At 25.0% G+C, this 16299-nt stretch overlaps 2 protein-coding genes across 2 annotated transcripts; one reads left to right on the top strand and one right to left on the bottom strand.

The window, feature by feature from the left end:
* The first annotated feature begins 241 nt into the window (after positions 1–241).
* Positions 242–9391, top strand: LOC113551908 (synaptic vesicle glycoprotein 2B-like). The gene is made up of 11 exons (XM_026954520.1): positions 242–355; positions 415–453; positions 1615–1776; positions 3313–3475; positions 4018–4139; positions 4954–5195; positions 7413–7597; positions 8059–8306; positions 8594–8753; positions 8820–8947; positions 9336–9391. The coding sequence occupies exons 1-11, from the start codon at positions 244–246 to the stop codon at positions 9389–9391; spliced, it is 1617 nt and encodes a 538-aa protein (XP_026810321.1). The 5' UTR covers positions 242–243.
* Positions 9392–9817: 426 nt separating this feature from the next.
* Positions 9818–16098, bottom strand: LOC113561278 (pre-mRNA 3'-end-processing factor FIP1). Its single transcript, XM_026967602.1, has 11 exons — positions 15758–16098; positions 15655–15694; positions 14797–15209; positions 12995–13121; positions 12668–12891; positions 11717–11859; positions 11539–11647; positions 10810–10878; positions 10573–10742; positions 10393–10449; positions 9818–10304 (listed from the first exon to the last, which is right to left on the bottom strand). The coding sequence occupies exons 1-11, from the start codon at positions 15905–15907 to the stop codon at positions 10160–10162; spliced, it is 1647 nt and encodes a 548-aa protein (XP_026823403.1). The 5' UTR covers positions 15908–16098; the 3' UTR covers positions 9818–10159.
* Positions 16099–16299: the final 201 nt, after the last annotated feature.

A 16299-nucleotide genomic window follows, 5' to 3' on the forward strand; every position in this document is an offset into this window, starting at 1 on the left:
ATCCATGGATAATTTAATACTATATTTAAATATCTTATGAAAATCCATGTTCAATTTATTGTTACAAATGAAAATTTTATATTATATTAATAAAATTATCCGTAATTATTATCTGTGCTAATTTATGATGATTAATACATTTAAAATTCAATATTGTAATAATTTGTAAGTTCAATCCAACTCTATAACCACTATTTTTCTTTTAAAAACTTGTTGTCCTTGATCGTTAAAAACTATTTAACTATGGATAATCATCATGTTGATGGTGTTGGGAGATTTTCTATGTTAGCACAAGGCGCATTAGAAGAAGTTCCTTCGAATATTAATGTTGGTGTAAGAATATCGGAAAACGAAGGTAAAGAAAAATACAATTATATCATAACACTTACCTAAGATCTTTTTATTTGATTTTAGATTCACCAATAACATTTGAAGAAGCCCAGAATGAGTCTGGTTAGTAAAATTAAATTCAAAATGTTTTCTTGGATATGATTTGTGATCTAAATTAAAAATGTATTTCGAGCAGATATAGGTACTTTTATAATATAAATATTATTATTTCTTAAGCAAAATACAGTGTATATATCACATGTTTCTGAAATAGACGAGGTCGCTAGAATATGCTTACTCACTAGCTGTGATAGCTCAATGAAGATTTTTTTGAAATTTTTTTTTTCTTCAAAATTAGAGCTTATTCAAATTATTTTAAACATATTATCCTAAATGTAAAAATAAACATTATAGTTGTAGTTTTTGAAGATTTTCAAGGCGTCACGTCGGTTTTGTGCTTGTTACGCATTTTTCACGCTGGAATTGCCGACAAAAAAAACATACATCGATTTGTATGAGAGCATTAAAAATACTAAAAGATAAACAGTGATAATACTTAGTTATTTTTTGAATTCAACATACATTATTAATTAACACACTGTTTTACATTGTAAAATAATCATAATAAAATACACTTTTTTTTGATAATCAATTAGTTATATGTATGTTAAATTATAACAAATTATTATCATCCCAACTGTTTATCTTGTCATGTTCTTATACAAACCGATGTGTCACATTATTACTTTATTTTAGTCAGTGATTCGAGGGTGAAAAACACGTGATAAGCCTTAATTCGTATGAGAATTAAAAATAAAGTACAACTCTAGTGTTGTAGAGTGTAAATGTTTACATTTAAAATAATATTCTAAAAATAATTTAAATAAACCCAGATTTTGAAGAGTAAAAAAATTTTCATCGGATCATCACAATAATGATTATGCACTATGCATATACTAGTTACCTCACCTCAGGCACGAGTACAGGGGGGGGGGTCGTAATACAATTTTTTAGAAGTTAAAGTTTTGGGATCCACTAAGTTTATGTTGTCCTGGGGCCCAATCGATTCTTAAATTCGGGCTTGCATTCTCTGCTAGATGTAGTAATGGGATGAGTAGGATCCAAAATATATTAAAAATTCAAACATTTTGGTTTCTATACAAAAGTATCTATATCTTTTCAGGCAGGTATAAAAAAATTATATTATGATAATTATAACTTTACAAAATCATTTACCAATTTTGACTACTGCTAACTTCATAGTATGTGTATACCTACTTATAGGAACTGGAAAATATCAAATATTGTTATTGGTAGTATGTGGTTTAGTGAATATGTCTTGTGCTATATCTACAACAGCCGTATCATTTATTTCACCTGCGGCTGAAGTAGACTTCGATTTAAATTCAACTACCAAAGGAGTATTAAATGGAGCTCCATTTCTTGGTAAGTCTATCCCGTAGACATAGCATGGTAGCGTAGTATACATATAGAATGTGTATTATTATGCTCAGTGCCGAATTAAGTGTTTCGTGGGCATTAAGTAAATTAAACAAATAAATAGATGGACCTAATTGGCCATAAAAAATAAAAACAAAAATTAAACAACTGTCTTATATCTCAGATGTTTTTTTGAACTATAAATTTTAAAGAAAGGGTGGGCAAATGGGTGTTGCTCATGCTGTGTAGTAGTGATGGAGAGTAGGTCACTGTAATGATGAATGCGTTAAATTTGAATGGTATGACAGGTATCGCATTGTAAACGAAAAACGATTCTGAACAGAGATGATTTGTCAGTTTAGGATATATTATATTATTACCTATATTTAAATTTTAGTATGTCGTTATTTTATATGATTTTGTAAAACTTATGGAGAACTTGTATTGGGTTTTTAACCTTAGGTAGTTAAGACAGTCCTAACTGACCTAACTGTAAGGTATGAATTACAACAATTTTATGAATTTTCAATTTCAAAATTCCTTGCAAATTTTCCCGATTTTGACATATTTAATTAATATTTTAACTTTAAATGCTTAGAAACAAAAATTGTGACTAATGATATTTGATTTTTTTTTTTATTATTACAATAAGTTCAACCTAAGTATAAGGTTATACTTATAATAAATCTTGTATTAAATTTTAAAAATTTTTGGAATGCCAAATTTTTTTGATAATTTCAATTGTCAATAAATAGCTTAAAAAAAGTTAAAATATTTTGAAAATCTAATCGTAAACAGATAACGCTAATACAAACATTTGGTGACAATTTCAAGTATTTACAATGATTGATTTTTGAGTTACAGCAAAATAAAATTTGCGATTTTGTTACTTTTTTTAGGGTTTTTCCTGAAACTTTTGAAAACTACTGGACATTTTTACTTTAGACCCACCAAAGTACCAACTAGATTCATTTTTCTTTTCAAAGATGGACTAAAGTCAAAAATCAATGCACTATTACTATCTCAAAACGCAATGACAGACACAAAAATAAAAAAATAAACACATCATTGTAAAATCAATACATTCCTCACTCCGTTCAGAACCTAAAAAACACAATGTTTTATAGTTGAATACATATAAATAATATTTAATGCATGATCACCTCTAAGGGCCGAAAATTTTCGATTTTTAAACAATGCTTAATTTTTCTTATAGGTTAATCTGGCTCTAATTGTGCTTTTATTTTTATACATATTTGTTTGAACCAATTCTCGCCTGCAGTTAACACTTCACCATAAATTAATACTTCCAAAACACCCCTGCATACAATAAATTAATACAGACATTCATATCAAAATGTTACCTCTATATTGTTATTAAATACAAGTAAATCATTTTTGATAATTGACAAATTGTATTTTGTCTATATTATATTAATCTAACGTTATTAATAATTTAAAATAAGAAGCCCTACAATATTATACTAGCCATTAGATATGTAAATTATTATTAATACATTTTTGTGTTTAACATTTTTTTAGGAATGGTACTAGGAGCATATTTTTGGGGTATTTATGGTGATTTAAAAGGAAGAAGAATTGTTATTTTGGGATCAATGGGGATGGATACATTATTTACTATACTTTCTTCTTTAGTACAACATATTGAATTGTTTTTCATAATTAGAGTAGGAAATGGATTTGCGTAAGTCATAAAATATAAATATTAAATAATGTGTTTGTGTATAGATATTATGTAATAATGAATACTGAATAGTAAATATAACATTAAATATATTATAATATAAATGTATGTTGAAAATGATTTCAAATAAATTAATAACTTACATTATATAAATAAAATTATTTGAGTTTTATTTGAAATGGTAATAATTAATTAACAATTTTGCCTTTTCTTAAAATTAACGCCTTAAAATTCTTCTATTCTGTTTTATATAGTACCTATACGATTATATCTATAACTACCTACCAGTGGCGTTCTCACGGGGGAGGGGATTAGGGTGTCATACCCCCCTTTGGATTTTTATGTAATGATATATTATCTACATGAAAAAAAAATGTAGGGTCTGTGACAAGTCAAAAATGAATATCCCTCCCCTTTCAAAAAAGCTGAGTACGCCACTGCATCAAAATGTATAATTGAATATAATTATTTGATATTTTCCCTATAATCTGTGTATTTCTATCTAAATGTATATGATGTTATTGTAAAAGTATTAATTTTAGCATAATTGGTGCTACTTGCATGGTTTATGTGTACTTGGGTGAATTTTTAACATCTTCCAAAAGAGACAGTTATCTACTTTTTCTTGAATTATTTTGGGCTTTTGGAATGATGGTTGGACCAGGTTAGTACTTAAAAATGTTTACATTAAAAATTAAATATTGTTGAAGTTTTTAAAATTTTTTAACTTTTATTATATTATATATTTATTTATTTTTTAATTTAATTTAATTTTAAAATATGATACTGGTTTTGATTTTTAAAAAAAAACAAAAAATAAAGGTAAGTATTTATAGATGTTGTTTTCAAAAAAAAATTATATATTTAAATATTTGTATAGTTTACTGTATATTTTTAGTAGGTTACAGATCATAATGAATAAATGAATTTTAATCAAAGATAAAATTTCTTAAATATTATTATTAATAAAAAAATATTTATATTTTATAATATCTAATTAAAAATTGGCCCCATAATCCGTATTTAGTTTTTCCAAATAAACTTTAAAATATGCATCTTCTTGTTCTATAAGACATTATTTTCCTTTCGTCGTTCCTATTGATAGGTACTAGGTACTAGGTAGGTTATTATTAATTGTATATCATAATAGATTATTTTATCGTCTGTATTAATTAGTCAAGGTTTTAATTTACTTTGAACTGTTATTAAGTAGTATTAAAAATGTAGTTTTCCGTATCGTGTACGTCAAAATAATAAAATTAAAATATTATAGTTATTTTTCAAAAGATATTTTCTGCGGTCACCATTTTACCAGCTGTATCTATACAATATACCTACCTATACTAATCTAAAAGACTAAAGTATTATTAAAAAAAACACATATACTTTTGAATATATTATTTTAAATTTAAATAAACAAAATTACACAAATTTTAGATATATTCAACCTAATTTTTAAATATGTTTATTTGTTTTAGGCTTAGCTATGGTGATAATTCCGAGCAATATTGTTTTCATTTCATCTATATATTTTAAATTTAATGCTTGGAGATTTTTTATACTTTTAACGTCAATACCAAGCTTTATTTCATTTGTATTGATTTATCAATACCCAGAAACTCCACGGTTTTTAATGTTTCGAGGTTATTTAATTCAATCCAGAGATGTTCTTGAACAAATATATTTAGTAAACAACAAATTTACAACCATACCGTATCCGGTAAATATTTTTGATAATTTTAATATAATGTATTTAATAGATGAATATTTTAAAATATTACTATAAAATTATTTTAATATTGGTAAAAATTTTAATTTCAAACAGTCATAGAAAATATAGATTAAAAATCTATAAAGAATCTTGTCTTTTATCAAATTTTAGGTATAATATAAATACATTTTTCATGAATTTTTCTAACCATAAAATAATTTATGATTTTCGAGGTTTTGTCAAAATTATTACTTAAAATACTTAAAAAAAATTTTGATTATGTTAGTTTAGTTGGGTAATGAATAACTTATTAGAAACCTTACGTTTAAATTTCAAGTATTTTTACCCAAAAATAATTTTTTTATCAACATTTAAATAAAAAAATTAAAATTGCAATTTTATCTGTGAATAATAATAAAAGATTCAGAATATTTTGTAACTCATTATAAAATAATGATTCTTTCATCAACAACTCATAATGAAGTACTCATGAACTACTCATCATTTCAGAAACTATATTAACGTTTTTGAAAATATTTTTTTACATAAATGTACACAGTCAAAAATTAAATATCTTTGATTACCTACTTAATTTTTTAATTAACTACTTAATTAATTAATTAATTTTTTTTTTAATTTCATATTATATACCAGAATATTCTTGAAATGTTTCTATGTATAAAAGTCGAAATTCAAAAGAGTAGTTCATGAATTAAAAGTATTAGTGTTGTCGAGCGGAGTAATGGGTGTGGGACATTGTGGGTCAACATTTTTTAGTGTACCTAATCTCCGTGAATCTACGACTCCGCTCGCCAACACTTTAAGTACCTAGTTTGATACTTAAAACTCAAAAGTTACTGTTTGAAGTTTGAATTTTAATGTGTACCTATAGATATGTATCGAAATATTTCGAAAAATATTTTGCTTTAGAATATGAAATCAAAAATGTATGTTGTCATTCAAAAAAGTAAAGAATAAACTTAAACAATTGTAACGATAAAAAATATTCCTAATTATTAAGGAAAGCACTAATTTTTGTTTTCGATCGTTCTCGCATGTACCAACAAGATCCAATTTCTTACCCCCAAAGTTAAAAATCGTAGCATTTTTATTGTCTTTAAAAGTTAAAAATGTGACAGTTAAAAAAAAAAAACATTAATAAATTTTAAAATTAATGCATTTATCACTCCTTGCTCAGAATTTAAAAACTTAAACTACTACCTACCTACTATAATATATAAATTTTACTTACATTTATTGAAAATAAATATGAAGAATAATATGCTGTAGTTTAACTTACATAGTTTTGACTGGAAATATTTGAGTATAAATTATAATGAAAGATAAATAATTTTCAATATTACAATTTATAATGGTATAGGTACTATTAATGTTTTAGTTACTAATCTATAATAATTATTTATTTGCGAATATTAAAAAACAGGGGTCACCAACCTTTTCAAACAATTCAACTAGGTACATTCGAATTTTAAATTCCTGGTGATTGACATTCAGCAGAATTTAGGTCTTATTTTAGGTATGATAAGCAAAAAAGATCCTGGTTTGCAGTGGCATGTCCAGAACTTTTTTTGTGGATGGGTCACAAAACTTAAGTTCAGAATGGTTTTACCCCCTCTTCAGTCCTCATATTATAATTTGATCTATTTAAGTTTTCTATTTTTATTCTATAAATGACTAATTTTTATATTTTTATAGCAAATGATAGCTTACTTTTTATTAAAACATAAACTATATGATATAATTTAATTTGGTTCTTAGATTAACTATAAACAAAAAATAATTTTAATAGAAAAAATTATGGAAACAAAAACAATATTTAGAATACAATATCCTGTATTATACAAAAAATATCCACAATTTCTCTTTAAATATTCAAATCTTACATTTTTATTGAAATACCTAACCTTATCAAAACAATTTTTTTCTAACTATATTTTCATTTTTCATTGAGCATCGGACTTATACTAGTATAGTATTTATAAAAAAAATGTGGGTGAGGACTTGCCTACCGGGCCCACCCCCTAAACACGCCACTGCTGGATGGCGATCCCTGTTATAAAATAATATTATAATTATTATTACCTATCTTAAACATTTAACTTTTTTATATATATAACTTAAAATAGGTACTTGATTCGATGAATTTAAGTAGATAGCATATTTTATATTTATTAATACATTTAAATCATTCTAATTCGACTAAAGGTGCAAATTTTCACTCAAACCCATTCAGCTATTGGGTTTGATGCAGGATTCATTGGAGGCATTCCATTTATGAAAAATGTTAAAAGAAGATTAATTGTCCTAAAAAATGGTCATATAACATTATTCTCTAAATATTTCAGAAATATCATTGTGGCTTGTACTATAGAATTTTGTTTAATGTCATCGTAAGTATATTTAATTTTTATTTAAGCCGGTAGTAAATAGTGCAATAAAATGTAAAAACTACAATAGGTATACTACAAGTAGGTACAAACATTTCATTGGTTGAAGGTTGAAAATCTGTTGATTATACAAATAAATATAAAAATCATGAACAAAGTTAATTATTTTACAGTATAATATATTTTATGTAGTACTATAACTTTAAAAAAATAAGTATGGATTACAAAGGTTTGAATTAAAATTAAAAATATCTCTTATAATTTTCATAGTAACTATTTTGAACAATAAATCTTCTAAATCTAAGATCTGAAACTAAAGTCTGAACAACTTATAAATATTTTTAGAATATATCTATAGTTGCTTTCAAATTATAAATACTTTTAGCAGAAATTACTCACTTAATTATACAAGTTAGGCTACATTTAATTTTAAAATAATTTCTTATTCCTTTTATATGTTACAGATATATTACTATTCTTGTATGGGTACCTGAATTGTTTTCTAGATATTCTAATTACAAACAACAAAACACAGATAATGTAAATTTATGTACGGCTTCAGAATGGCATTTAATATACTATTCTATGTTTGCTGGACAAATAGTTTCAGGCAATGCTTATTTAGCTGCTTTAATTGTTGCATGTTCATCAATACCTCTAGTCCTACTTACTGGGATCATAATTAAATATTGTGACAAAAAATTATTGCTATGTATGTATTTGATTTTATATTAATAGAAACATAGTTTTGAGACTGAGTAAGTAGATGGGTAGAAACATAGAACGGTGTTTGGTTTACTGGGTTAAGATTTGATATTATAATTAAACAAAATTGGTATGTGTTCTAGAGTAAAGATTGATACAATTTTTACTAGCTTTATTATTTATGTAATGGATATAGGTTCTAAATAAATATTTGAATCATCTTTAATATTATTTAAAAATAAGTTTTTATCTAATTTGATGTTACAAGAAGTTTTAAATAATAATTGTTTATAGTTATTACTTGTGGAGTACCAGTTGTGTTCGCAATACTGGTTCCAACAACCCATAATGATCTACAAGCAGAACTAATGTGTTGCCTTTTTGAAGGATTTACTTCATTAACAGAACCTATTATATTTTGTACTATTGTTGAACTATTTCCTAGTAATGTGAGGTAATAGTTAAGATATTTATACAGCGTTAGGTTTATCATGCTTCACTAAGTGTTATTTTTATTCAGGGGAGTGGCATTCTCAATGATTGTGATGACTGGTCGATTAGGGGCTATATTTGGAATAATTGTTTTCGGCATATTGATTGATATAAGTTGTTTTATGACATTTTATGCCTTAGCTTTGTTACTATTAAGTAAGTATCATAATCTATTTATGTAATCATACAATTTTAGTTTTATTGAGGCTTTGTTACTGTTTTTATTCTACATAAAAAATGTATTTTAATGTACTAAATTTAAAAACTTAAAAAAATAATTTAAATTTGATAGATTTTCATTAATATTTTTGATATTTTAATACTTTTTATTAGCAAATAATTTCAAACCATTGCAAAGTATATTAATTATTAATGTTTATCAAAATAACTTATTAGTAGGTTTGTGAATTAATTGAACAATTAAGCACTTTTTAAAGGATTTATTTTTGTTCAGAAATTTCATACTCCTTATAATTATAGTCAACTAATGTAACATAGAAAATTCTGTATCTTATTATTATATTATTTATATATTTTTTTTCAGTTGCATTTTTAGCAGTGGCGTTTTTACCCAAACTAAAAATTGGTGGAGGTCATTAGGAGATATTTACATCTTACAATACCTATATTTCTAACTTTTGATTAAATATAATAAAAAATAAATTGTTACTAAAATTATTGTTGTGGTTTTTTCTTATAACTCAGTGATACTATACAAAATACTAGATAATTCAATATTGAAAAAAAAAATTCACAAAAAGCTTACTTTAAACTATGAATTTTGACAGTCATACTTATTCTTCTTTTGTAGTGAAGGTTAACCTTTTGTCAAATTGTAAATAATAAAATAAAAGTAAAAATTTAATGGATTTTAGTTTTTTATTTAACACAATTGAGCAAAATAAGTTGCAAATTCGTATTAAATTAACATTAGAACCATAAAGTTATGGCATATTGCCATTATGTATTAGTCATGGAAAACTAAATGACAGTGTTTGGTAATGAAATACATAATATATTAATATATATTTTAAAGCTATTTTAATTAATTTTTCATGTTATACAAACAGTTTACATATACAAAAATGAAAATGAAATGTATAATTTACATTTTTAATATAACAACATAAGTTTTATTGTTTAGTAGTTTGTGTTTACTTATAATAATAATAATAATAATCAAAGGTGAAAGTTTTAATTCTATTTGTAGATAAAATGTGTACTTCATGTAACATCAGTTCAATACAGAACTAGTTGCAATAACCTTTAAATTACCATTTACCATTAACAACTCAATGAAATGAAGAAAAAATAATATTAATAATAATAATAAAAAAATGTTTAAATTTACACCATGACAACAGAAAATTATTCACTGTTATCATCTTCCTTGTTCTTCTCAGACTTCTTTTTCTTCTTTTTGTGACGATGTCTAGATCCACTTCTACTACGAGACTTGTGTTTCCTAGAGCGTTTTTCATGACTACGACTTCGAGAGCGATGACGATGAGACCTGGTAAATACATTAATATTTAAATATAATTATCCCAAATTTGAGGAAAACCTAATTAAAACAAATAAAATAATATAACTTTAATTACTTGTGTTTGTATTCTCTCTCTTCTTTATAACTTGCTTCTGGACTTTCAACACCATCACTAAAAATGTGTTAGACAATTAAAAATAATTTTATTTTGCATAAAAACATACTATTAACAATGTGTTTAATATCTAGTATCTACATTATTATTAGTAATATTATCAACAGTAAAAAAACTAACCTTTCTCTATGTCTACTACGTTCCCTGTCTCTGTCCCTATCACGTTCACGATCCCTCTCCCTCTCTCTATCGCGGTATCGATTGCGGCTCTCACGATCTCGTTCATATCCTCTTTCTTCTGGTTCTTTTTTAACACGATTTGAATAATATTCTTTATCTCTTACCAAATCCTACAAAAACATAGATTTAAACTTAGTAAAAATTTAAAAAAGCTACAAATTATTTTCCTGTTTTTACTTTGTTGTATGAATCTCCATTTGACAAAGTTGGAATGTTCTCTATACTTTTTACATTCGGGGTCCAAGTCTAATTGATTAAAAAATCAGTATTAATAAAAACCCATTAGTTTAATTATACATATATAGTAATACATCATAAAAAAAAATGTGTAGCTAGGGGTTATATCATATATTAATAAGATTATACATAATGTATAGCGAATATCAATCAAATTGTATCACTGAATTCAATAACAGCAACAGTCATTATTTAAAAGATTCTAATTTTATAGCTTATACAATATACACATTAATAGATTACAATATTAAATGCATAATCGTGTACACAAAGATAGAATTTACTGCCCTTGAACTTTTTTTTAGGTTACTATGGAAATAAATATTTAATTATGGGCCAAAGTAAATTTTATCTCCAAATTGTTATTTTTTCACAAATAATGGACAATATAAATCCAATAAACAATAATGTGTAATTATAATCATTCTCACAGAATATATCAATTATTATGATAGTATAATTTATATAATCATCAATACATTTTTATCAAAACTAACCAATACAATTTTAATTTTGTTGTTTAAAAAAAAAATGATATTAAACACCAGATTATTCTTATACTGCCTCTGAAACCATATATTATATATAATATGAACATTTTCATAGATATCTCATGTGTTAAATGCACAATTATAGTTTAAATAAAATGTATTAAAAATATTTAGTTACTTGATTCCATTGCATATCTTGAGTAGGTTCAAAAGCATTGTAGTATGGATCTGGTTCGTGAGGATAGTATTCTGGTTCATAAGGCACATTAATTTGTGGAGGACCAAATCTAAATTATATATTTAAAAATATTATATTAATTAATATCTATTTGATTATTTTGTAAATTTATATTTACCCAGGAGGTGGTATAGAATTTATAGAATTTTGAATCATTGGTGGTGGTACGTCAAAATTTGTAGGAATTATTGGAGGGGGTACTGATAAATCAGGAGTTGAAAAATGTTTACGACTATATTCTCTCCTCTCAGCTGTCATAACCTAAATATATAAATTATTATAACTAGATAAACTTAAGTTTTGTACTATTATTAAATTTATTAATAAACAAGTTACAAACAAAAATATACTTTTAAAATAGGGGAACATGAAAATCATTGTATGACAGTTATACAGTGTCATACACTGACATATTCTTATTATACATATAAATAGCGGACAAAAAGACCAGGGAAAAACAATCCATAAACAAAAAGTCCGCTTTAAAAAAGTTGAACAAAAAGTCCGAGCACATTGTTAGTGTTGGACAAAAAGTCTGAAAATACAAAATATTTTATATACCTAATTAATATTTATTTTAAAAATTTAAAAATGCTGTACATATTTTATTATATTTTTATATATAACTAACAAAATATAACGGAAATCCACTATAGTAGTATAGTTAGATACCTATAATAATGACAAATTTTTTTTTTTTTTTTTATAATTATGATATTCTATTTTTTTTTTTAGTTTTGTTTAGATTGACAAGTTTATAAATAAAATAAAATTCATTGTTTGTTAAAATGTATTTAGCTACAAATAAATTTTGATATTGTTGTTCTAATATGTTGTAATAAATTATATAATTATAAATGAAAACAAGAAAATAGAAATAAATATAATAATATAATGTGTATAATATATAATGTCTATAAAAATTTTTAAATTTTTAAAATAATTATTAATTATATAAAATATTTTGTGATTTCGGAATTTTGTCCGACACTAAAAATGTGCTTAGACTTTTTGTCCAACTTTTTTTAAAATGGACTTTTTTTTTGACTGATTATTGTATAATACATACCTCAATAGTGTTTTCCTTTGGTGTAATATTTGGTGCTTGAAATTTTGTACTAGATTTAACATCCAAAGTTGGAATCATATTATTATTTGTAGTGCTTATAGAAACTTGTTGATTATGCATTGCCAAAGTTGACATTCCAACTAATGACTCATTACATCGCATTTTCCTTTGACGTTCACAATATGCTAACCATGTGTTTTCATTAAACCCATAATTAAAATAATCTAAAAAATAAATACTTATTTATAACCAGACTTTAACTCATAAACAAATATTAGTGAATACAGTAAAAATTTCCAATATTTATCAAAACGAACAGTATTTTACCTGTGATATCTGCACCTGGTTTTAACCATGGTTTTTCTTCAGTAGTTTCAATAGAATACTCATGAGCAGGAACACCATTTATGGTGCCCATACTTTCAAAATCTTCAACATTAAATTTTCCTTGATGCTAATATAAAATACAAAAAAAAATAGTTAGGTATTATATTTATTACTTTACAATAATTTCATATAATTATAAATACAAATTAAGTTTTTTTTTAATTATTTGTATTATAAAAATTAAGAATATATTAGGAAACCATTAACCTTTAATCTTAACCTACACAGAGGTTTGAAGGAAGAATTATTTTTAAGTTATGAGTATCATAATAAATCTACTTTTCATGAAAAATACATAAATATGGTTTTTTTTTTGTGTCTAACATGTAAACTATCATACAGCAACCAGCAGCTACACAAACAGTGTTCCATTGATTTTAAAATAGCTTGGTAGCAATATTATTTCCGGATTACCAAAAATCTATAAGTTATTTTATTTTAAATCAGAGCAGTTATTTCAGCGTTTCATGAAGGTTTCCTATTATTACAGTTTGGCATAGTAATGAAAATTACAATTTACATTATATTATAACATTAAAATACATTATTTTAATATAAGAATCAACATATTAAAGGATAAGATCATGGGCGCCCATAGGTAACATTTTAGGGGGGGGATGGTCAAAAATAAAAAAATTATAATATAAAATATAAAAAAATAGAAATTAAATAATATAATTAAGTATATTATTCGGTATCAGTAAATAAGAACTGCAAATTTCTTTGTTTATTCCAAACATATTAATGACATCCTGAATGAAAGTATCCTTGTTTGCGTTAACTCTCACGATGAAGGCTCATCATAAATAACCCATTTAAACGATCTTCTGTAGTCGAACAAAGCCATTGTGCATTTTGTCGGAGGCAGTGATATAAAAATATTACGTATTAGAAAAATTGCAGGATAATATTCGCAATGAGCCAATAAATCAACAAATGAAATTTCATCACACTGGGAGTCAATTAAATTTGTATCAATCCAAGGTGTGTGGCTCAAGCACAACAGATGCATTATCTTCATCAGATTTTTTTTAATTAAAAACAATCAAATATCCATAGAAAAAATTGAAAATTTTAAAAAATAATATTGAATAATCACTAATGACACTCAGCAGTCAGCACTAAATATAATGTCACACAGATAGTGGATGACTAAAATGCACTATGCAGTCAATGTTATCTGATAAAATATTTGTAGTACCTATATTGTGATCTTTATGGATTTACCATAAATTATCTGTAATAAATAATTTTACGTATAGGTACCTATACAGACTACAGACTACGACCTATCTATGATGTTAATATACGATAACAATGAGTATATTTTAATACTTATTTCATATCTTAAAAGTGATTTCAACAAATAATTTTCCTCGGTAATAAGGTAATATTATAGTAATATTTATTGAGCTACAAGTACATAATATTTTTTTCCAAGGGGAGGGGGGGCAAATGCCCTATCTTGCTTCCCCCCCCCAATGGGCGCCCATGCATAAGATGCAACATTTTAGTTATTATTAACATAAATGGTTTATAAGGTAATTATTTTTTGATTTACTATAATTGTATTAATTAGTATAAATAAAAATCTATATTTTGATTTGTTTTTGATTTTGTGTTATTTATATCACAAAAAAATTATTTTTTAATACCAACTTTATTATTCAAGAAACATATTATAAAAACTTGGATGTTTATGTCATTATATAAGTATATTATAATCAATTTGTATTACTTACTTTATTTCCAGATGACATTCCAGGAATATTTGTTAATGTTAATAAATTATTTCGTTTTAAATTTATTCCAGCAGTTGATGGGCTTGAATTATTTTGTTGTGAAAGAGAGGCCATATTATTTTCCATAGAAGACAATGTAAAATTTCCAGCTGCCACAACAATGTCATCATCACTATCTTCTTCACTATCTTCAGATGATATTTGTCTATCTTCATTATTCTCTTCGGATACTTTTTCAGGAATATTAATACCCACTTCAGTTGCAGTTTCTAACAGGTTAGTTTCAAATGAATCTTCTGTAATCAGTGCCTCAGTTTGGATTCCTGGTACCCCTAAAAATGTTTCAGGACTTCGAGGTCGATTGGGATCTTCGCTAACTAATTCTTTTACAATAGGTGGGACATCTATACTTCCTTTAATAGAATAACCAAAAAAACAAATAATAAATATACATTAAGCGATTTATTTTTTATATCTACCTATATTTCTAATAAACAAAATACTATTATATTATTACATTATTTATAAAATTTGATAAAAACAATTATATTAAGTTAAAATTAAGTAGGAAGTTACTTTCTTGGTAAGATAAAATCTTAATTAAACTCATTACCAAAAATTCTAGCTTAAAAAGGTAAGTGGTTAGTAAAGGCATAAGCTGGAAGTGTTTATTTTTAAATAAGTAAACTTAAGTTAACTATCTTCTACACTAGTATAATAATTAACTAAGTTATTAAAAAATGACTAGAAAATGAAAATAAAATAGTTTAATAGTTTTTAATTACGAGTCTCTAGTAATTCAATCGTATATTCCAAAATTAAAGTTACTAAATCTAAATACAAATTTTTAAATATTACCTGGTCCAGGGTTTGCCAAGAACTCCATAAGACGTGCTTCCTACAAGTAAAAAATAAACCAATTTAAAAAAATATCTTTTTATTAATTATACGTTAACAGTACCTCATCTTCTAAAATACCAACTGGTTCAGCTGGTTTAATATCATCAGCTAATGAAACGACAGGGTCTAGATTAGAATTTGAGTCCCCATACAACCACTGGTCATCATCTCCGTTTTCCGACATGGAAACCTCAGTCTTTATACTTGCCATTGTAATATTGTATGTGCGATTATAAATACATTTCAAATCATTCTCTTAAGTGTTTTTTAATTTTAAATATCTTAAAACATATGAAAAACCTTGAGAGTTTTAACATAATTTAGAACAAATTGTTTACGCATAACGAATTTCAAGAGATGAGAGTCGAACATTTAAGACTAAGACTAAACCACTAAACAGAAGTAGAGACAAATTATATTATTTATTAAATGATAATGAGGTAACGTTCTTATCAACATATTCAAAATTAATGTTTGTCAAAGAAGTTATAGTTAAATATTAGAAGTTATGATAGAAGTAATTATATTAGGTATTTCTATAGCTTCTACTGAAGTAAAATTTAAAATCATTTTTTTCTTAATATTTAATTATGTAATGACATA

Source organism: Rhopalosiphum maidis, chromosome 1 (assembly GCF_003676215.2).
Source record: "Rhopalosiphum maidis isolate BTI-1 chromosome 1, ASM367621v3, whole genome shotgun sequence".
Classification (NCBI taxonomy): domain Eukaryota; kingdom Metazoa; phylum Arthropoda; class Insecta; order Hemiptera; family Aphididae; genus Rhopalosiphum; species Rhopalosiphum maidis.

Coding starts and splice junctions, on each gene's coding strand:
- LOC113551908 (XM_026954520.1), top strand. CDS start 244: ATGGATAATCATCATGTTGATGGTGTTGGGAGATTTTCTATGTTAGCA. Junction 454..1,614: donor AGAAGCCCAGAATGAGTCTG/GTTAGTAAAATT, acceptor ACCTACTTATAG/GAACTGGAAAATATCAAATA. Junction 8,307..8,593: donor TGACAAAAAATTATTGCTAT/GTATGTATTTGA, acceptor AATTGTTTATAG/TTATTACTTGTGGAGTACCA.
- LOC113561278 (XM_026967602.1), bottom strand. CDS start 15,907: ATGGCAAGTATAAAGACTGAGGTTTCCATGTCGGAAAACGGAGATGAT. Junction 12,892..12,994: donor ACCAGGTGCAGATATCACAG/GTAAAATACTGT, acceptor TTTATTTTTTAG/ATTATTTTAATTATGGGTTT. Junction 10,879..11,538: donor AAGATATGCAATGGAATCAA/GTAACTAAATAT, acceptor TTAATCAATTAG/ACTTGGACCCCGAATGTAAA.